Here is a 22,857-nt window from a genome sequence, read left to right as displayed (position 1 = left end):
AACGAGTGTCGGGAGTGAATGAGTGAATACTAAGGGAGCTTGGGGGAGATACGGCGAGGAGTTTCATAAAAGTTGACAACATTGTATTAATTTCTCTCATCTCTTGTCTTTCTTTCGTACTTATCACTCCAGTCTTCTGTCAATTTCACTCACTCCAATCTTCTCTCTTATACAACCATTGCTTTCTCAAAGTCTTTCTCTTCCTTCCCTTTCTTTCTTATTAGTTACTACATTCCTCAACTCTTTCCCTTCCTTACCTTCTTTCACAATATTTGCACCTCATACAACATTTTTCTTTGTTTCTTTCCTTCCCTTCCCTCCAACCCTTCCTCGTTTTACCGTGAGTCCGACAGAAGCGAGGATATTTTTCCCAGCAAATAACCGGCGGGCGTGTCTCCCCGCGGCGACGCTGATGGAGTGCGCCCAGAGTGTTCCTTCCCGCCGACAAGACTTCCACGTTTGCCCTTCCAACAAACGGACGCACTTTTCTAATTTCTGTTCCTTGGCTCAGCCGGTGGCGTGGGGAGGGATGCAGAAGGTGGGTTGAGGCTAGGGAGGGTTGCAGAGGGTATAGATAGAGGCTGGGGGAGGGTTGAAGAAGGTGGGTCGAGGCTGGGGAAGGGTTCCAGAAGGCAGGAAGAGGCATGGGAGGGTTACAGAAAGTGGGCAGAGGAGGAGGAAGGATGTAGAAGGTGGGTAGAGGAGGGAGAGGATAGGTTTAGGTTGGGAGAGTGGGGAAAGGAGTGAAGGAGGAGAGCCTCTTGCTGGCCTGCCGCTGCTCGCCTGTCTATCCCCCGCAGGTCGTATTGAGAGACGCTGAGCAGCACTTGGGTCTCGCCGCGCCACTCACTCCACTCCACCTGCCCCGTAAACCACACGCCACATGGCTCGCCGCCCCCACCTACCTCCTGAGCTCCTTCCTTGCTCCTCCCGTCCCTCCCCTCCTTTTCTGGCCCACCACGTCCGTCTGCCTCATTCTCCCTGTCTCTCCCGCCCCTCTGTCTCTCCCTCCTTGTTCAGCCGTGGCCAAAAGACTTCCGGCCAGACTCTCTCCCTCCCTCCATCCCTCCTTTCCCTCTCACAGCTAGACTTGCGAGCGCCCTTCACCTTCACGCCTCTCGCCTCCCTGCGGCCTCGGGACGTCCCTCAACACAGGGAAATTCCTCTTTTATCTGCCTCTTGAGCTTTCTCGACCTTACTCTTTCCTCCACCTCCTCCTACTCCTCTTCCTTTTCCTCACCACCACAACCACCACCACCACCACCTGTTCGTCTCCTTCAAAGGGTCCTCTTCATGCCAGCTCCAGCACGCCTCAACAATATGCTTTCAGCCATTTCCCTCACTGCTTCCCTCCCTCTTTTCTTCTCTCCTTCCCTTCACTCCTCACTAGTACTGAAGCGTCACTTGCTTACCTGCCACAGGATCTTAGCGGCGGGTCTCGGGGGCACGGGCCGTGCCTCCTGCAGCACCACCCGCGCCGTCGTCAGTCCTCCTGCCACCTCCACATCCTCCTCCACCACCCACCCGCCGCCCACGCCCACTTCCGCGATACCCGATGGTTCTGACACACCGTGAGCATTGTGGGCTCGCACCGTGACTCCATACGTGGCGGCGGGACGGAGGGGCCCCAGGGTGAAGGTGGTATGCGGGGTATGGGCTGCTGCTACCCGCCAGGCCGCGCCCCCGTCCTCCTCGCTGCTGTAGTATTCCAGAGTGTAGCCCGTCACGCCGCCTTCGCCTCCGGGAGCCGCCCACTCTACCACAGCAGCCGTTTCGTTGGCCACTCTTACTGTGGGCGTGGCAGGAGGACGCGGGGCTGTTGCAGGATCCGGAGCCGGGGATGGAGGGTGGCCTGGGGCGGCAAGGGAGAGGAATGCCCCGGCCTCCGTCACGCCCCGTGGAGAGGAGGCCACACACCAGTACCGTCCCGCGTCATCTCCCCGCACGTCTGGGAATGGAGGGAAAATGGTTTATTGTAAAGAAGAGAAGCTGTCAACACTACACACAGTGACCCAAACATCCTCCTCACATCACCCCGCGCCTCGCAAACAATACGGCTCAGGTTGATGCGAGAGGCTGTAAACCTGGTCACGTCTGGGACGCGCCGAGGCCGCCACAGGGAATGGCCTCTTGAAGTTAGCGGAAGAGCCATCCTCAGGTGCGTGGTGGCCGCAGCGGGAGCATCGGGAACACCTGCTGTCAATGTAGCGCAATGATTCCTTTCCCACATCTTGCCACATGAATGTCTGGAGGGAGCGTTTCTGTGGAGGCATCGCACCACCAGCTGCCGGCAAGTACTATGTTTGTAATGGTGGCTTGGGGAGGCTGGAACTCCTCATGTCACCCTCATGGCTTGCAATGGAAGCCGCGGCTGGCAGGGAGATGCAGCTGTTTGCTGAGCAGTCCACATGAACAGTATTCAAGTTGTGTGAGTGCGAGGCGCGCCACACACTGATCCACCGCCTCGTGAAGATCACCATAGCTGGCAGCGGACAGTTGTTCATTACACACTCAAAGCAAAAGTAACACGGTGTTTCGTCACTCAACACCACAAAAGGCTAAATGAAAACAACAGTACGAGTTTCCTCTGAATTCCGTTAATTTGTGTAAATCTCCATTAAGTTTTTCATGACCATCATTTACGATTGAAATACAGACAGTGTATGCCTGCCACTGTTTGTTAGAGGCGGGGACTCGCGGTCTTCAAACTGCAATTTTGTACTTTTTATACAAAAGTTATATGTTGAAGTGGAGCGACGCCCACGATGGCACACCGGGTGCAGGAGCGTGGCTGGAACCCCTGCGGCACCCAGCTGGAAGCCTCGCCCCGCTAGTTAATCTTTATAATGTCCTAAGTTTTATTATTTAATGGTGTGTGTGTGTGTGTGTGTGTGTGTGTGTGTGTGTGTGTGTGTGTGTGTGTGTGTGTATACACGTGGCTTACCGTCTATAGTGAGGGTATTATCAGGCAGAATTTTTCTTCTGGCGTTGGGCGTCACCGTCCGCCCGCGGTGCCTCCAGCTCACAGTTGGGGGCGGGGAGCCCCACACACGGCAGAAGAGAGCGGCCCGTCCACCCACTTGTAAGGTCTGGTTTGCAGGCGGCACGGAGATGATTGGTGGTGGCAGGAGATGGGAGGGGCGCACCTTCACTGTCACGCGAGTCATCACACCGCCCGCGCGGTTAACGCCCCCACACACGTAGCGGCCTGAAAGGTGGTGGGCGGCGTGGAGCACTTCGTAGGCCGCCCGCACTCCACCTATCTCACCAGCGTCCTCGCCTCGGGGCGGCCCAAGAGGCAAGGGTGTGCGGGTGGTGGGCAGCACCGTCTGAGAGCCCTCGCGTGTCCAATACACCAGGGGCGGAGGCCGGCCCTCAACAGCACAGCTGAGGGCCAGGCGGCCTCCCTCCTGTACCTCCACGTCACCGGGCACCTCCACCACCTGAGGAGCAGCTGCGGGGGAGGGGGAAGGGTTAGCTGGCAAGAGCTATATATATTCTCTCTCTCTCTCTCTCTCTCTCTCTCTCTCTCTCTCTCTCTCTCTCTCTCTCTCTCTCTCTCTCTCTCTCTCTCTCTCTCTCTCTCTCTCTCTCTCTCTCTCTCTCTCTCTCTCTCTCTCTCTCTCTCTCTGCCTCCCCCTCCGGATCGTTCTCAGTGAGCCATTTGGGCAGAAGTCCTGTAATTAACACTCATAATTAATACACAATTATCTGCCTCACCCTCCCATAGTCGTGTTCACTGTCGCTGCATTAATGCCTGCGCGTGCAGCTCATTAGTCTAAGCTTCCACCTCACGTACCGCCAAAGGAGTCAAGGTGAGCAACACATGATTAACACCTGGCTGGATACACCAACATCACCAGCACTAATGCCACCCAGCCCGCTCCCATTACCTTAAAACATACACACACACACACACACACAAACACAAACATAACACCCACTTACACCCATACACCCACACACACACACACACACACACACACACACACACACACACACACACACACACACACACACACACACACACACACACACACACACACACACACACACACAAACATAACACCCACTTACACCCATGCACCCATCCACACACACACACACACACACACACACACACACACACACACACACACACACACACACACACACACACACACACACACACACACACACACATGGGCGCAAAGTGTAAGCAAAGACTCTGTGTCAGCCTCAACAACAACATTCTCATCATCATCCGGGTAGAGTGTACCAAACATAGCTGCTGTAATGACGTGCACCAGAAAAACACTGACATTTACTACACCCAAATGTCACTGTTTTGCCTGAGCACACACACACACACACACACACACACACACACACACACACACACACACACACACACACACACACAAACATGCTGCTGCAGCTGAATAGTTGATGCCCCGCCACCCTTGCCAGCCAGGACAGGGTGGCGTGGCGGCGTGGTGTGGCGCGGTACTCACTGAGCACGGTGAGCGATGCGTTGGCGGTTATCTCTGCAGCCTTGTTAGTCGCCTTGCACAAATATACACCGCTGTCCTCAGGCCGCAGCGGCGCCACACGCAGGCCGCGGTCCCGCAGCACCCTTACGCGGCCCACGGGGATGCGGCCCCCCACCCTCCGCCATACAACAGTAGGGGGCGGGTCTCCTCCAACTCGGCAGCTGAGCTCAGCTCTCTCCCCCGCAACGCCCACCACGTCCCTCGGCGCCTTCACCCAGAACGGCGCCACTGTGGAGAGAAGATTTTGTTAGGGCTAAGAAGGAAGGGTGGGGGACTATGGAAGGGGTGAGGGAGGCGAGTATAATGGTGGAGGTAAACTACTGCGTAACTTGGTAAGATTAGTGGTCGGGTAAGCCTTGACCTCAAGTGGCTCACTATATCAAATACGACTTAGGGATCCGAGCGGCAACTTCCCTGCCTCCTGTCTCGCCCGGCCCCTCCCTTCCTCCCCTCCCTACCTGGTCCTTCCACACCCAGTTCCTCTACACACCCCATCCCTTTACATTTTCACACCCCGTCCTTCCACATTACTTCCCCCCGAGCGACACCCTCCATCGCTCCATCCACTCTTCACCACCCCTACTCATCCTTCCCTATCATCCGTGTCCTACCGCTGTCCCCATTTACCCTCCCTAATGTCTTTTCCCACCCTCCCCTGCCCCATCCCTGCCCTAAGTGGCCCTGCCCGAAGCTGCACTGCCTTCCACCTCATATGACCACTATCGCTTCTCTCATTGCTAGAAAAGCCGCCTTCTTTCCCCACATTGCCTCAACTTGTCTCGATCTTGACAGTTCAACCTATAGCCTCCCTTTACGACACTACAGCTAGCAAGATTCACCGCGCTATGTTACATCACACCACACTACACCACACCACAGCTAAAGTCTTTTAAGCCATTCCTGTCTTGTATAGAGCATCTCAAGCTACCCATCTTGGTTCATGCTTGTTCATATTCACACCTTCTTTCCTTCAAATCACATTTTTCTTTTGTTAGTCTATACTCTCTCTTTCTTGGTTTATCGTGCTTTATCTCAGGTTTATCTCTTGTTTCTTTCTACCTTCCTTATTTATCTGCTTCATAATACCTTAAGCTAATTGCCCTCCTTACTCCTTTCCTTCTTTCTTTTCTCGTCAAATTCCTTTTCTTTTCCTTATTCTTTATCCTTTACCTTTTTTCCCATCTACTTTTCTTTCTTTCCATTTCCTTCTTTGGTCTGATTTCTCCTTATTTCTTTCAATTTCTATCCATCGCCTTACCTATTTTGTTCCTATCTTTTCACGTAGTTTTCTCCTTCCATTTTCCTTTTCCTCTCCTTTCTTTCTAATCTCCTTCCTTCTCTTACCTCCCTTTCCTTTACCTTCCCCTCTAGACACTTTCTTATCTTTCCTATCTTTTCTTCTTTACACCCCGTCTTTTTGCTTTCCTTTCTTTCCACTCTCTCTTCGCTTTCTCTTCTTTCCCTTTCCTTTTCTCTCTTTCCTTTCCTTTCCCTTCTTTTCCTTTTCAGCTTTTATTTCTTCTATATACTCTCATTTTTTGTACTCTTCCCTCCGTTTCCCTTTCTCTCCTTTTCATTTTTCATCTCTTTCATCTCATCCGTCTCTTTCCATTCCGTTTTCATTCCTCTTCCTTTTTCCTGTTTCTTTCCTTCCCTTTCCTATTAAAACACCCTTTCTTTTGCTACTTCTTTTTTAAGCATTCCATCCCTCCTACCCCCTTCTTTTTCCCTCAATTTTTTCGTTTCCAATTCCCTTCCTTTCGCTAGTCCTTTACTGACCATCCCATCTCTTCAACTCTTTCCTTTCCATGTTACAGTCCCATTTCTTCTACTATTTCTCTCCTAAACCCTCCCGTCTCTCCTACTGCCTTTCCTCCTCTTCCAGACTCACCCAGCACGTCGAGAATGGCTGGCGGGGAGCTCCGCCTTCCTGCCTGGTTAGTGGCGTGACACACATACTCTCCCTCGTCCGTCTGCAGCACCTCAGCGATCAGTAGTGTGCCGTCCTCCTGCAGCCGCACTCTGGGGAGGGAGGGAAAGGACTTGAGGGACAGGCCAACGTTTAGTGCAAGGAATCGAAAGGAGGTAAAGTAAGGGATGGTGTGGAAGGAAGAAGGGGGAATACTCGTACATGGGAGGAATGAGGATTAGAACCAGAACTTGAAGCAGTTGCATGGAAAGAATGATAGTTTGTTTAACCTCTTCAATACTGGGACACATTTTTACCTTGAGATTTGTGTACGATTAGACCATTCTATTGAAATTGGGAAGGATCTATGGAGGTCAGAAGATTAATGGCCATAGTCTTCACTATTCTAATCCCCACATAAGTTTCTGAAGCTGTATAAAATCACCATATAATAAGTAAGATGAATATGGAAACGCGTCATGGTACTAAAGGGGTTAAAGATAGAATGAATGGTGGAGAAAGAAAGGTAGGGGGGCGGGGAGAAGGTTATTATTAGTGGAAGAAAGTTGAATGGAGATGGATAAAGGAAGGAATGGTGATTAATAGAAGGAACGAGAAAAGACTGGTAGCAAGAAAGAGATATAAAGAAAAGGGATGGAAAAATATTAGCGGGAGATCTTGGGAGTATAGGAAATGAAGAAAAAGGCAGAGAATGAGGGAATATGAAAGAAAGAAAAAACAGAAGAAACCTTAGTAGAAAAGGAAGCAGAAAGACAAATAAAAGTAGAAGTCGAAAGAAAAAAAGAAAAAAAAAACACAAGAAGCAAAATTGGATGAAAGATAACCAAGAAGTAGTGGAAAATAACGATGAATAAAGGATAAAAAGAGAAAAAAAGAAAAAGGTAATTACTGTAAAAAAAAATAGAAAGAAGAGACAGAAAAAAAAGTAAGGACAATGATACGTAGGACGGAGAAAGAGAAGAAATACGAAAGAATGGAAAAAAAAGATGACTGGAAAAGAATAAAGGAATAAGAAGTAAGAGACAATGGAAAAGAAGGGAGAAGGTTTATGAATATTAACGGGAAGGATAACATGTCGTTTATATAATTGGAGAAAGGGAAGGAACAGATGGAGCGAGAAGAAATGAAGCAGGAAAGGATAAAAGGACGAAATGAAAGAGAGAAGGAGAAGAAGAAGAAGAAGAAGAAGAAGAATAGAAGCAGAGAGAGAGAGAGAGAGATGAGGCGTAGTATGTTAGGGAGAAGAAGAGAGAGGAAGGAGGAGATCAGGAAGCTCAGTAAGGAGTAAATAAAGAGGGTGAAATAAGGAAGGAAAAGAAATAAAGGAAACTTGAGAGAAAGAAGGAAATAGAAGACAGGATACAAACATACACAACAAGAAAATAAACAAGGAGGAAGGAAGTACAAGGTAGATATGAAGAAAAAGATACAAAGGAAATAAGAGGAGGAGGAGAAAATGTGCAAATAGGGATAGAAAATATAGACGAGAGAGAGAGAGAGAGAGAGAGAGAGAGAGAGAGAGAGAGAGAGAGAGAGAGAGCATGGGTGTGAATTTTATGCTTTCCTTCCCACCTCTCTCTCTCTCTCTCTCTCTCTCTCTCTCTGTCTCTCTGACGTGTATCCGGAAAACGCGCAGCACACTTTTCTTTGCGCGGTCTCGTAATTGGGGCAGAACCAAGGGAAGGAGGAACAAAAATCCTTTCCCCACCTGCTATTACATATATTTCTTGCTCCTGCCCACCGATTCTGCTTCTTGTGTGTGTGTGTGTGTGTGTGTGTGTGTGTGTGTGTGTGTGTGTGTTTTCTTTTGTTTCTCTGTTAGGTTGCATTATCTTGTTATATATACTACTTGCCTTTCTCTCTCTCTCTCTCTCTCTCTCTCTCTCAAATCACAAGTTTCGTCTTTTATTCCTATTTTTCCTTCTGCTACTACTACTACTACTACTACTACTACTACTACTACTACTACTACTACTACTACTACTACTACTACTACTACTACTCCTACTACTACTACTACTACAAACTACTACTACTACTACTACTACTACTACTACTACTACCACCACCCACCACCACCAGTGCTATTGGTTTTGTCATCTTCACCCTTGTTCTCCAGTCAGTGTCACATTACTGGTGACAATTTAGGATCAGTGTGGAATCTCTCAAAGCGATTGTCAGCTGTTTCCTTGCCGCTGATCAAACACTGAAGAGGGAGATGTGTGTGTGTGTGTGTGTGTGTGTGTGTGTGTGTGTGTGTGTGAGAGAGAGAGAGAGAGAGAGAGAGAGAGAGAGAGAGAGAGAGAGAGAGAGAGAGAGAGAGAGAGAGAGAGAGAGAGAGAGAGAGAGAGAGAGAGAGAGAGAAAGGAAAAGGGAAAGTCTATCTACATTTAATCATTCTCTTGTGTTTTGTATCTTTTTCCTTTTTATGGTAACGAGTACAAGATTTGATGACCCTGTTATGATGTACAAGGTAGCTGTCTGTCTGTCTGTCTGTCTGTCTGTCTGTGTAAGTATGTATCTGTCTGTCTCTTGTTATCCTCCTCCTCCTCCTCCTCTTCTTCCTCCGTATCTCTCTCTCTCTCTCTCTCTCTCTCTCTCTCTCTCTCTCTCTCTCTCTCTCTCTCTCTCTCTCTCTCCTCCTCTTACCATCTCCCATCAGTATTTCCTTGCTTCATCCTATTACCAATGTGTCTCTCTTTTCCTTCTTTCCTCCACCCCTCCTTCTCCCTCCCTCTCCCTCCTTCCCTCCGTCCCATCGTCAAATATCTGGGGGCTATAAGAGTTGATCCTTGGAGGGAGGGAGGAAGGAGGAGGGAGGAAAGGAGGGAGGGAGGGAGGGAGGGAGGGAGGAAAACAGGAGGAACGGAGGAACAAAAAATACACTTTCCCCCACTTGACTGTTGATCCCCAGAGAGAGAGAGAGAGAGAGAGAGAGAGAGAGAGAGAGAGAGAGAGAGAGAGAGAGAGAGAATGTAGTATAACCAAGTTTCCTCATAAATCACGGTTACACTAAAGTGGGTCTCTTCCCTTATATGCGGGTTACAATAAGGGAGGAGGAGGAGAAGTAGCAGGAGGAAGAGGAAGAAGAAGAGCAGGAGAAGGATAAGTTTGATGATTCTTTCGATCTTGTTGCGTTTTCTTTGTATTATTTCTCTCTCTCTCTCTCTCTCTCTCTCTCTCTCTCTCTTACTTTTAATTTTCTCTTTACTTTTCATCTTCTCTTATTTTCTACTTGTTTGTGTATGTGTAGGTATATGATCTCTCTCTCTCTCTCTCTCTCTCTCTCTCTCTCTCTACCTCTCTCCTTCCTGCTCCAAGTCAATCGGGTGTCCGTTTCGAGTCCAGGAGAGCTGCGGGGGAGGGTTTCCTCTTGGGGGCGCACACAGCATCTCCGCCCGCTCCCCCGAGGCCGCCACCACGTCCCTCGGCACCGTGCGGAACTCATCACGCAGCGCTGAGGAAGGAGAGGCGAGTGTTATTATTGTGCTCCTTAAGGGGGGAAAAGGATTAGATGCTGTTGTATAAAGTATTGCTTCTTGTTATAAAGGGTTAGAATCTTTTAATGGGGATGTTTGTCAGGAACGGTTTGATTTATTATTGTTTTAACCCTTTTTCTGTATGATTAGACCATTCTGTTAACATTAGGAAGGGTCTATGGAGGTTAGAAGATTTATGGCCAGAGACTTCACTGTTTTAATTCCCACATGAGTTTCTGAAGGTGTATAAAATCACCAAAATAAAAATCAGAATAAATATGAAAACGCGTTATAGCACTGAAGGCATTAAAGATAAAGTGGAGACAGGTTAAGGGATCACAAGCTACTGTATGGGGTGGTGATCTTATTATGAAGGGTTTGAATCTTAAAATGAATCCATGCTGTGTGATTTGTTAGTGTTTCAAGTAAGAATGACGTGTTGGTGGTCCTGAAGGTGAAGGGGAATGAAATACTACTGGTCAAGGTAATGAATGCTAATACAAAGGTTTGGAAATTACTTATAAGGATGATATTTTTGGGGATCTGGAATTTCTTAGTATTTTTTGAAAGAACGAAAGCTAAGAAGGGTTCAGATGCTACTAGACAGAGTACTAAATCTTTATGTAAAGGATTGAAATCTGTCCATTAATGAATTTGATGCTTTGATGGAAGTGAGTGTTTCTTGAGAAGGAGTTAAGGATTAAAACATTCTTGTCAAGGGACATGATCTTGTTTTTTGTGAAGAATTGGAATTTGTTGATGTACAATGCGATAGTCATCGAGTCTCATTTTACTCATAAGATATTCAGAAGGATCGAAAATTACTTGATATGAAATTTAAACTTGTTATGGAGAAGACTGAAATTTGCATAAAGAGAACTTGTTGGTTTTAGCTATATTGAATCTTATCATGGTAGAGACGCTGAATGATTTGTTTTGTTGATAAATAAACTGAATACAGCTTGATAAAAAGTTCATTTATGAATATTTATTCATTTTCCTTTTTAGTCTTTCTTTTTTTCCATCCGTTCTTTTACTTACTTTTCATCTTTTCTCTCTTTCCATTTCTTCCATTATATCTTTCTAATTCATCTATATTTTTTAACTCATTAGAATCTTTGAGCAGAATTGGCTGATATAAAATATTTCACGATGTCTAAGAAAGCTGAAGGGGTATTTGTATTCTAAAAGAAGAGAGAAGGAAGGAAGGCAAAGAAGAAGGAAGGAAGGCAGGTAGGGAGGCAGTGAGGCAGAGGGGGATGGATGGAGGCAGGGATGAGGAGAGTCAAGTGCTACGTGGCTGGGAATTGAATATTGTTTCTGTTATGAATTGACATACTGCTACGTAAGAGGCTGATATTGTCTTGAAGCGATGCGATGCTGCTTATGAGAAACTGGAGGATTCTTTACTTTCTATGAAGAATAAGAAGTTATTGAATTCTACTGAGGAAAGACTTGAATCTTCTCCCTATAGGACTAAAATGTGCTTATATGGTCTTCACTGTTGCTTATTACGATGCTGAGAGTTTATAATCGGATGCTTTTAAAAGATTGGATATTCTCAAAAGATGGTGTCTATAGGAAAGTGTATGTATTGTGTGTGTTGTATGTGTATGCTTGGATGGTGATGGTAGTGATGATGGTAATGGAAGCAGTAGTAGTAGTAGTAGTAGTAGTAGTAGTAGTAGAATCAGCAGTTTTTGTTCTAATCGTTGCTGTTTCCAAAAAAGAGAGGAATATATAAAGAATAACAACAAATAATGCCATAATAATAATAATAAGACCTCTCTCTCTCTCTCTCTCTCTCTCTCTCTCTCTCTCTCTCTCTCTCTCTCTCTCTCTCTCTCTCTCTCTCTCTCTCTCTCTCTCTCTCTCTCTCTCTCTCTCTCTCTCTCTCTCTCTCCACTAAATACACAAAGAACACCTACTACCTACCCACCTAACTACAATATCCTCCACAAAGAGACAAATAAATCACCCTTTTTTTTTTTCACTAATTAGATGGACATAGTATTAGAGAGACAGACAGACGAACAGGCCATGAACATCAGCTATTCCAACGGCTATTAAGGAGATATAAACTATTTTGTAACTCATTATGCAGGCAGACAGATACCAGACGCCCACTCAGAGATACATCAATAGATATTACCCGGGAAACCATTAGGAAGAAATTAAGTCCTAAACTAATTATGTAAATGGGATGGATAGATTAAAAAGTGAGAAAGAGAGAAAGTCAAATAGAGATGGACCTTAACATTTTTATGGCTAGTTTTGTTGAGATGGAATTGAAGGAACTGAAGCACTGAGTGAGTAAGTGGGTGAGTAAAGATAGGATGTGGATAGATAGAGAGGAAGATAGATAGATACATATAGAAAAAGAAAGACTGATAGATAGATAGGTAGACAGATAGAAAGAGAGACAAACAGATAGATAAATATATAGATAAATAGATAGACAGACAGAGACACACAGATAGACAGAAACACAGATAGATAGATAGATAGATAGGTAGATAGAGATGGTGAATATGTACATGAAAGAGTAGGTATAGAGAGAGATAGGTACACAGTGAAAGATAGAAAGGTAGATAGGCATGTATTACAGGAAAAAGATGGATGAAAGGATGAAGACGTAGAGAGGTAAGTAAATGAATAGATAGAAAGATGAGTAAATAAATAGACAAGCACGCAGTTACGCTGATGGATAAATACAGAGATGAAAATATATAGATAAACAGAATAGAAAAATAAAAGAAATAAAAATAGGACGCTGCAGAAATATTCAAAATGCAATAAACCAAAAGAGTAAAAAAAATAAAGGGAAAAATTAAGAATAAAGTCAAAGAAACGTAATAAAGAACAGAAAAGAAGAAGAAAAAGAAGAAGAAGAAGAAGAAGAACACCTGAGAGAACAGAAACACATACAGAAATACAGAATGAACAAAACGGAGGACAGAGAAGAGAACTCAAAGAACCCAAAGAGAGAATTGCTCAGAGGAAAGGGACACAAACATAGCAGCGATCGTTTCAAGACAGTTCACATTATAGTTTCAAGCCTCTTTTTTTTTTTTCGTTTAAGATTGGCACTTTTAATAGACCTTGTAACCTTTTTTTTTTTGCCAGTTTCATTATCCGTAGCCAAAACCTCCTTTAAGATCAATAGTTAAGAGAGAGAGAGAGAGAGAGAGAGAGAGAGAGAGAGAGAGAGAGAGAGAGAGAGAGAGAGAGAGAGAGAGAGAGAGAGAGAGGCGATTCAATATTTTAAGAATATACTAATCTTTAAATGGATCGCGTATTTACTTAAGGGAGGAGGAGGAGGAGGAGGAGGAGGAGCAGGATAAGGAGGAAGAAGAGGAAGAGGAGACGAGGAGGATGAGGAGGACGAAGAGGAGGAGAAAGAGGAGGAGGAGAAGAAGGAATAGTAGAAAAAGGACAAGAAGAAGAAGAAGAAGAAGAAAAAGGAAAAGGAGATGAGGAAGGGAAAAGGAAAAGGAGATGAGCAAGGAAAAAGGAAAAAAAAATAATAATGCTAACAATAATAATAACAACAATAAGATAAAGAAGAACAGAAATTACAAGACGTCTTAAGCAGGTAAGACAGAGTTGGAAGGTTCTTGAATTTGAAGATAAGGGAGTCGGGGCGCGTGGAAGGGGGATCAAAGGCCTGATAAGGGGATTCTGAGCCTCCAGGGATGGGGATCACATGTCCCTAAGGGGATTGTAGTACATAATTAAGGAGTCTGCAGGGAGCGAGTTAAGGGGATCCAGCAGCGTGTGTTTATAATGGAGGTTACGACTAATAGATCTGCATTCTTCTGTTTATCTGGGAATGGCAAAACCAGAGAGAGAGAGAGAGAGAGAGAGAGAGAGAGAGAGAGAGAGAGAGAGAGAGAGAGAGAGAGAGAGAGAGAGAGAGAGAGAGAGAGAGAGAGAGAGAGAGAGAGAGAGAGAGAAGGATCGGCGGAGGTTAGTGAAGGATCGAAGAGTGGAGCAAAGGACTGAGAGAGTGCAAATAGGGACTGAAGATTAAATAGAAGGATTGAGAGGCAGAGAGTAGGAATGAAGTCGGAGAACGAAGAACAGAGAGATAAAAAAATATATATAGGGAAGAATTTAAGTAGGACAGAAGAGCGAAGGACTACAGATGTATATAAAAAATTGAAGGATTGAAATGAAAACTGAAGAGTAAAAGAAAAAAATATAAAAATGGAAAACTACATGCTTGTCTATTTATTTATTTTTATCTGTCTATCTATTCATTTACTTACCCTTCTACTTCTTCATCCTTTCATCCATCGTTTCTTTTAATATATGCCTATTTACGGAATGAATAAGGGAGTATAAACAATGAATAAAGAGAGATATACATTGAAAGATTACAACAATATACCCTGATGGAGTGGATCCGATAACTGAAGGAGTGAAAGAAGCAGTGAAGGAGTTTAGGGATTGGATCTTCTAAAAGGGGGCTGAGCGAAGGTTCTCATTCGATGGTTGTTGAGGATCATGCAGGAGTTTTAAGAGAGTTTGTAGGACGGCGTAGATTTTCAGGGAGTGTACGAGTCGGAAAATATCTTAGGATAGTGAAGGAAGAATATTTTGAGAGGGAAAGAAAGAATGCATACGAAAAAAATGTAAATTTCAAGTGGTCATATTTCTACTATTTTTCTGGGAAATTACAAAACTTTATGAACAAGTAAATGTTTAACTACAAATGAATAAACCAGATAAAAGAAATAAACATTTAGAAAACCAATAAAAAATGTTAAGTAAGGAAACATTTATAATCATAAACAAAAAGGAAAAAGGAAAAATGAGTTAAAGATACTGATGAGAAAGAACAACAGCAACACCAGTAACGATAACACACAAGTATGTATACGTGAGAAGAGGGAATAATACCAGGATCATAGAAAATGGTGAGAAAGACTACATAGACACAAAAAAATCTTAGCTAACACAGATCTGGTAATAATTAATAGTTACACGACTGTCATGTAAAATATTCTGGAAAAAGATGTTAATTGGTGAAAACAAAACTAGTAAGATGGAAAAAAAAAAATTAATATACAAAATCAATGATTGAAGTTAATGAGATTAGAAGACTAATTAATAAGGTAGTCAAAAGAAAATATGTTAGAGAAAATTAATTAAGAAAAATTGTCAAAAGAAAATGAGTTACGAAAAATAAAAATAAAAGATAAACGGCCCAAAAGAGAAAAGGAAGAAGAAAAGACCAGAAAATGAAAGAGAATAGCATATCAGAGGAAAGGCAGTGAGTCAAAAAGGAGTATTAGTTCCCAGAATATCAACCAACTAGAAACGAAAAAAAAAAAAATAAATAAACAAGGGAAATATTAATGAAATACTGAAGGATGAAAATGAAAAATATACAAAACTTGAATATTCCGAAGTGTAGCTACACGGCTGGAGAAAAAGGAAAGACTCTTAAGCCATACGGAAAAATGAAGCTACTAAACGAGATGATGACGACGATGAGGATGATGATGATAAAAAGGATAATAATGATAAAAATAATAATAACGAGAAAACAATAACAACACTAAAAATGACGATGGTGATAATAGCGATAACATTTACGATGGTGACAACAACAACAACAACAACAATAAAATGATGATGGTGATAATAGCGATAACATTTATGACGATGAAGACAACAAAAACCAAAATAACAATAATAACAACAACAACAACAACACATACAAGAGTGCCAAGGAATGCAGTAAGTACATCAAAGGATAAAGGGGCGAAATGTGGCGGTGGGCAGTACAGAAGCTGTTAATGAGAACTGCTACACACACACACACACACACACACACACACACACACACACACACAGACGTACATGTGTAAGTGCCGCGTGGCGTGTGTACATAAAGGATCACTTACAGTCCCCGCCAAGGCCGTGTGTGTGCGTACAGTGGTGTGTGTGTACTTAGGGAATTAGGTTGTGTACGCAGAGGTCAATGTATACACAGGCCCAGTTGCCAATTAGCCGGTAATTGGAGATGTTTTTTTATTACTGGGGCGTATTGGAAACAGGACCTCCTTTCCATCCTCCCGTACAGGTCTACCCTCTTCTTTCTTTCCTTCCTTCCTTCCCCAGTATTGTGTTTTTTTCTCTCTCCCTATTTCTCCTTGTATCTCTGAATTTCCTTCCTTACCTTATCCTTTCTTCTATCTAGTTCTCTCTCTCTCTCTTTCTCTTTCTCTTCTTCGTTACTTTCTTATCATTCTTTATCCTTTTTCTTATTTCACTTTTTCCTCCTATATCTCCTTGTATCTTTAAATTTCCTTCCTTTCCTTATCTTTTATTTTATCCGGTTCTCTCTCTCTCTCTTTCTTTCTCTTCTTCGTTACTTTCTTATCATTCTTTATCCTTTTTCTTATTTCACTTTTTTCTCCTATATCTCCTTGTATCTTTAAATTTCCTTCCTTTCCTTATCTTTTATTTTATCCGGTTCTCTCTCTCTCTCTCTCTCTCTCTCTCTCTCTCTCTCTCTCTCTCTCTCTCACTCCGTCCCAGACTCCACTCCTCCTTGACCTCTCCACTTATTACTATTCCTTTCTCATCCTTTTTCCTCCGTTTCTTCTTCTACAATCCTCCTCCTCCTCCTCCTCCTCCTCCTCCTCCTCCTCCTCCTCCTCCTCCAGTAGTACCTTGGTTTTTCAGCTGAAGACGAAATATATATTTTGACCATACCAACTCCTTTCCTTCAGGCGAGAGGTGAAGGGAATATTGGGCCTGAGTGGGGAAGAGGAGGAGGAGGAGAAGTGAAGGTAGGTTGGAGGTAAAGGAGGGGAATATTGGTGTCTAGAGGAGAGAAGGGAGAGAGAGAGAGGGAAGGGTGGAGAGGGAGAAGCAGGGAGGGAGGGACTATTGGGATCTGAAAGTGTCTTGCGGGAGAAGAAAAGTGAGATACTAGGTGAGAGCTGGGTTATCAATCTCTCTCTCTCTCTCTCTCTCTCTCTCTCTCTCTCTCTCTCTCGTCTATATTTCAGTGAGAGAGAGAGAGAGAGAGAGAGAGAGAGAGAGAGAGAGAGAGAAACTTTCCCGGAAAATTAGTCATGCTTCAAAATCTATTGGAATGTTTGGAATGTTGCCGCCGACGTCACCATCACCACCACCACCGCCACCACCACCACCACCGCCACCACCACCACCACCGCCACCACCACCACCGCCACCACCACCACCACCACCACCACCACCACCACCGCCACCACCACTACCACCGCCGCCACCACCATTAACACACACACACACACACACACACACACACACACACACAAATGCATCCTTCTCACTACCACTACCAGCACTACCAGCACCATCGGCACCACCACCACCTATTCCTTATTCCTCCTCCTCCTCCTCTTCCTCCTCCTCCTCCTCTTTCTCCTCGCTAATATCAACCATTATCGCTGTACATGACCGCTTCTTATTAGCAGTTTTCGCTATGTAGCACCTATCCTCCTCATTCCCTTCCCTCCCTCTTACTATCCTTCCTCTCTCTCTCTCTCTCTCTCTCTCTCTCTCTCTCTCTCTCTCTCTCTCTCTCTCTCTCTCTCTCTCATAAATCCTACCTCCCTCCCATGCAGGAAAAGATTTTTATTTTTTTTGCATCCTGTCTCTGGATTAGTAAAAATTTTCATATATTCTTTTTTTTTCTTTTTCTGCTTCTTTATCTTTACTTTCGTCTTTGTTTTCCTTCGTCTTTCTTTTTTTTACACTTTTTGTTTTTTTATATATATATTTTTTCGTTCCTTAGTCTTGTAAAAATAAAGTGTTGTCCTTTGTTTTCGTTTTCTTTATAAACGTGGCCAATTTTCCTTTTTTTAATCTTGTTTTATTGTTATTATTTTGTTTTTAGAAGGGGTAGGATGGGCGCGGTTGGGAGAAGGGGCGGTGAGGGGGTGAGGTGAAGGGGAAGAGAGAGGGAAGGAGAGATTTGCTATCATTTTATTTCTTCGTCTGTTTCTTTTCCTTTTCCTTGTTCTTTCCTTCCCTTGTTTTTATTCGTTATGTTGTCTTTTTATCTTTATTATTATTTTTATTTATTGTTAATTTCTTTTTGCCTTTGTTTTTATCCTTTCTATTGTTATCATCACTATTTTATGCATTATCATTATTACTATTGTCGTTATCATATTTTATTATCATTGGAGAGAGGGCGACACTAGTAGAGGTTATTTACAGAGAGAGAGAGAGAGAGAGAGAGAGAGAGAGAGAGAGAGAGAGAGAGAGAGAGAGAGAGAGAGAGAGAGAGAGAGAGAGAGAGAGAGAGAGAGAGAGAGAGAGAGAGTTGGAGGGAGGAAGCGAAGGGAAGACGATGTTCTATGAGTGATGAAGGTATGGAAGAAGAATGTGAGATTGAGGGAGAGTGAGAGTGAGGGATAGTGAGAGGGAGAGTGAGAGGGAGGGGAGAGGGAGGTGAGGCAGATTAAGCAGTCGTGGAGTTTTATTACTTCTTATTTAATCTCTCTGAATCCCTCCCTTTTTCCCTTGTCTCATGTAATCTCTCTCTCTCTCTCTCTCCCTCTCCCTCCTCTTTCTCTCTCACCCTCCTCCTCTCTCTCTTTCCTCCCCTTCCTTCACCTTCCCTTTTTTTTGTTTCTTTTTTTTATTTATTTCTCCATGTCATTTCTTCCTTTCTTTTTCTTTACTCTTTACTTATTACTTTTCGTGTTATTTCTTCCTTTTTTCCTGCTCTAATATATCTCTCTCTCTTTTTTCCTATTTATTCGTATTTTATTTCTCTCTCTCTCTCTCTCTCTCTCTCTCTCTCTCTCTCTCTCTCTCTCTCTCTCTCTCTCTCTCTCTCTCTCTCTCTCTCTCTCTCTCTCTCTCTCTCTCTCTCTCTCTCCATCCTCTTCCCTCCCTACCTCTTCCCTCCTTCTCTCCCAATCCCCTTCCCCGCCTCCCGATCCCCATCCGCTGGTCTCTCAATAGGATTCAATCACACAAATGGCTATAAGGTGTGGCATTGAAAGTAATTTTTTGGAGTACGCACACTATCATTCCTCGTCTCTCTCTCTCTCTCTCTCTCTCTCTCTCTCTCTCTCTCTCTCTCTCTCTCTCTCTCTCTCTCTCTCTCTCTCTCAAAACAGTCTCCTCCAAAAAATCTTCAATCTTTATCCTCTCTTTTACTCTCCTCCTTTTCCCTCCTCTCTCTTACTCCCTCTCTTTCTTTCTTTCTTTCTTTCTCTCTCTCTCCACCTGTCTACCTGAACCTATCTAGGGGCTCAGGGTAATCAGGGCCCCTCAGGTAAGTATCGTTAATTAGTCACTGGTCAGAGAGGTAGGTGGTGACATTCCCCTCCTTCCCATCTCCTTCCCTCCCCGAGCTAGCCAATACTTAGTCATTAGCACATCCTCCCTTCCCTTAATCTTCCTCTTCTCCTTTCCCTTCGCCTGAGCTCCCAGTGTACCTATTTCCCTGCCTCCAATGTAGCTATCAGTTGAAAGGCAGCCCGGCATCCCCTCTCTCTATGTCCATAACCTGCTATCCTGTGTGTTGAGACGGTCATCTTGGGTCATCTTCGCCTTGATTAATGCGTCACACCCTCCTGTTTCTCCTCCCACTCCTGCCCCTGTTGTTCTTCTCTCCTCTTCCATTCTCGTTAACGCCAGCACGTATGCACTACTCGGATATTCTGTGTTTTCTTTTGTCCGTGTTTTTATTTTTTTATCTTAGTTATATATTTCAATGGTTCCAGTATAGCAGGCCATTTATCTTCTAGTTTCTCATATCGTCACCGTTTGTGTAGTAGTAGTAGTAGTAGTAGTAGTAGTAGTAGTAGTAGTAGTAGTAGTAGTAGTAGTAATAGTAGTAGTGTTTCCTTCCTTATTCTCATCACAATTATGTCTGGTCGCTTCAGTTTAGTCGTCCATCAGAGCCTTGGTTCCTCCTCTCGTGGTTAGTGATAAGCACATCCCTTGTTTATTAGCCTTTGGTTCCACCACGCATCATTTTCTTGCTCCTCTTGTGTAAAGGATGCGTCTCCTATTAAGTAAGTCCTTAGAAAATACTGTGTTCATTTAGTTTAGTTTCGTCTATCTTCAATGCGTACAGACTCATTTTTCTTTACTTTTCGACTGCTGTTTTTTTTTCTTTAATATTTCCAAAGATGGCTTCTGCTATAAATCCATTGAAAATCATCTGTTTATTTTTGTCACTCATAAATGCTAAGTTACTCTCTGCCATCAGTACTTCTTTATTTCTCGACACCTTTTCTTCCTCTCTCTCGTACAAGCATGAATAAACATATATTGCTTCTCCTATAATTCCTTAGAAAATTCTCTATTTGTTTTGGGCACTCGTCAACGGTTAGTTCCTCTGCTATAAGTACTGACAGACACTTTCCTTTTTTGCTACTTGATGTTTCGTATCCCTGCTTCCTTTATATAAGGGATGGTTGACCTATCTCACTGCTGCTTAGAAAATCCTCGAGTGTTGAAAAAATGGAGGATTTTGTATGGACGAGGTATAATTAGATTCTGACGGTTTTTATTCTTTATATATCTTTCTAAGTATACATTTCATAATTCTGAGCATATGAAAGCTTCAGTGAATGGCTGACTCTCTTGGCTTGCCAAACTACGAGTCCCTTCTTGTATTAATCTTTTTTACTCAGTTATGCCAAAGAAACAGTAGCTTCATCAAAAACTGGGCTATCAATGAAGCCAAGAACAGCGTCAACCATACATCTTACCCTAATGCAGGAAAAAGAAAAGCCCACACAACAACCATTCTCTGTACCCTCAATACGTCTACCAAATACATAACAGCATCCCAAATAAAAACAAATAGGAGAATAAAAAAACATCCAACTAATACAAATTCAGGAGATAAGCACTGTAGACACGATTAAATGCCTTAAGAACGTGTAGAGGCTTGTGAAATTCTTCATCTTGGCAGATAACCTGGACTTCAGACATAACTGAATACCATCAGAGAGGAGCGAATAGTTTTGTGAAAATTTCAAGTCCAGCGAAGAAAAAAAGGAGGAGGAGAATGAGGAAGAGGAGAAGAACGAGGAGGACGACAAAGTGGAAGAAGAAGAAGAAGAGGAAGAAGAAGAAGAAAAAAAAAAAGAAGATGATGATAATGATAATAATGATGAAAAAGAAGAGGAGGAGGAGGAGGAGGAAGAGAAGGAGGAGGAGGAGGAGGAGGAAGAAGAGGAAGATGAGGAAGAGGAAGAGAAGGAGGAGGAAGAGGAAGAGGAGGAGGAGAAGGAGGAGGAAGATGAGGAGGAGAAGGAGGAGGAAGAGGAGGAGGAGAAGGAGGAGGAAGAGAAGGAGGAGGAGGAGGAGGAGGAAGAGGAGGAGGAGGAGGAGGAGGAGGAGGAGGAGGAGGAGGAGGAGGAGAAGGAGGAGGAAGAGGAGGAGGAGGAGGAGGAGGAGGAAGAGGAGGAAGAGGAGGAGGAGAAGGAGGAAGAAGAGGAGGAAGAGGAGGAAGAAGAGGAAGAAGAGGAGGAAGAAGAGGAAGAAGAGGAAAAAGAGTAGGAGGAGGAGGAGGAGGTGGAGGAGGAGGAAGATGGAGAGGAAGAGCAAGAAAAGAGGAAGAGGAATAGGAAAATAAAGAGAAAGGGAAAGAGAAACATAAGGAGGAGGAGGAGTAAAGGGTAAATAAGGAAGATATAAACCACAGTGGAAGATATTCATTGTTGACGAGTAAAGGTATTCACTTGTCAAACAGTCTACGGGTGAAGCAAGCCATATTTCACTACCTCAGCAAAATACCCAAGCCTCATACAATTAAATATTAAATGAGAGAGAGAGAGAGAGAGAGAGAGAGAGAGAGAGAGAGAGAGAGAGAGAGAGAGAGAGAGAGAGAGAGAGAGAGAGAGAGAGAGAGAGAGAGAGAGAGAGAGAGAGAGAGAGAGAGAGAGAGAGAGAGAGAGAGAGAGAGAGAGAGAGAGAAGAGAATGAGAAGAAAAAAACCACATAAAAACAATAACAACAACAAAGAAAAGAAAAAACAACAACAACAGAATGAGGATGAGAAACAACAGTAGCACGACCACCACCACCACCACCACCACCACCACCACAAGAACCAACAAAAGCAGAAGGCGAAGCAGAGAGCGAAGGCGGAGCAAGGAACAGCAAGAGAGAGGGATCAAGTAATAAGACGCTGAAGACAAGATTTCCAGAGCCCCACTCAGGAAAAAGAGAGGAAACTCCAGAAGTTGTACGTTTTGTAGCCTGGCCTCGGAAATGGTGCCAGACTGAGGAGGAGTGGCACGGATAGAGATGGAGAGAGAGAAGAGAGGGTGAAGATGATGATGACGAGAGAAAATGGGATGACAGGAGGAGTATGACGAGGTGAAAAAGAAGAAGGAAGGCTAGGGAGACAGACGTGGGTTTTAGTGGAAGAGAAGAGATAGGAGAGGAGAAAAAGAGTGCGATGAGGAATGAGGAAAAGGCGAATGGACACAATTGGACAGGTGGGCTAGTGGGTAAACAGGGTGTGGTGACGGACAAACACTGCTTCGCTGGGTGTAATTTTACTCGTGTTTGTCTGGCTGTTTGTCTGTCTGTCCTTCTGTCTGTGTGTTTCTATGTTCCTGTTCTTTTCTGTGTAAGAGAGAGAGAGAGAGAGAGAGAGAGAGAGAGAGAGAGAGAGAGAGAGAGAGAGAGAGAGAGAGAGAGAGAGAGAGAGAGAGAGAGAGAGAGAGAGAGAGAGAGAGAGAGAGAGAGCAAATACACTTAACCCGGTTTTGGGAGAGAAAACAGATAAATGTTTGTTGTTTTTCTCATTGTTGTTGTTGCTGTTGTTATTGTTATTGTTGTTGTTGTTGCTGCTGTTCTTGATATTGTTGATTTTGAATTATGGTTGTTGCTGCTGTTGTTGTTATTAAAAGTAGTAGTAGTAGTAGTA

General features: G+C 43.9%; 1 protein-coding gene across 1 annotated transcript in view; it reads right to left on the bottom strand.

Moving 5' to 3' along the window:
- LOC123518006 (roundabout homolog 2-like) overlaps positions 1–22,857 on the bottom strand; it is a 125,172-nt gene that overhangs the window by 40,057 nt on the left and 62,258 nt on the right. The window contains exons 4-8 of the mRNA XM_045278507.1: positions 9,763–9,919; positions 6,424–6,554; positions 4,494–4,760; positions 2,945–3,454; positions 1,413–1,948 (exon numbers count right to left, since the gene is read on the bottom strand). Of these exons, the coding sequence (XP_045134442.1) occupies positions 1,413–1,948; positions 2,945–3,454; positions 4,494–4,760; positions 6,424–6,554; positions 9,763–9,919 (1,601 nt within the window). The remainder of the gene's footprint in view (positions 1–1,412; positions 1,949–2,944; positions 3,455–4,493; positions 4,761–6,423; positions 6,555–9,762; positions 9,920–22,857) is intronic.

Source organism: Portunus trituberculatus, chromosome 43, assembly GCF_017591435.1.
Source record: "Portunus trituberculatus isolate SZX2019 chromosome 43, ASM1759143v1, whole genome shotgun sequence".
Classification (NCBI taxonomy): domain Eukaryota; kingdom Metazoa; phylum Arthropoda; class Malacostraca; order Decapoda; family Portunidae; genus Portunus; species Portunus trituberculatus.
The sequence above is the reverse complement of the archived record's forward strand: the minus strand, read 5'-3'. Positions and strand labels throughout refer to the sequence as shown.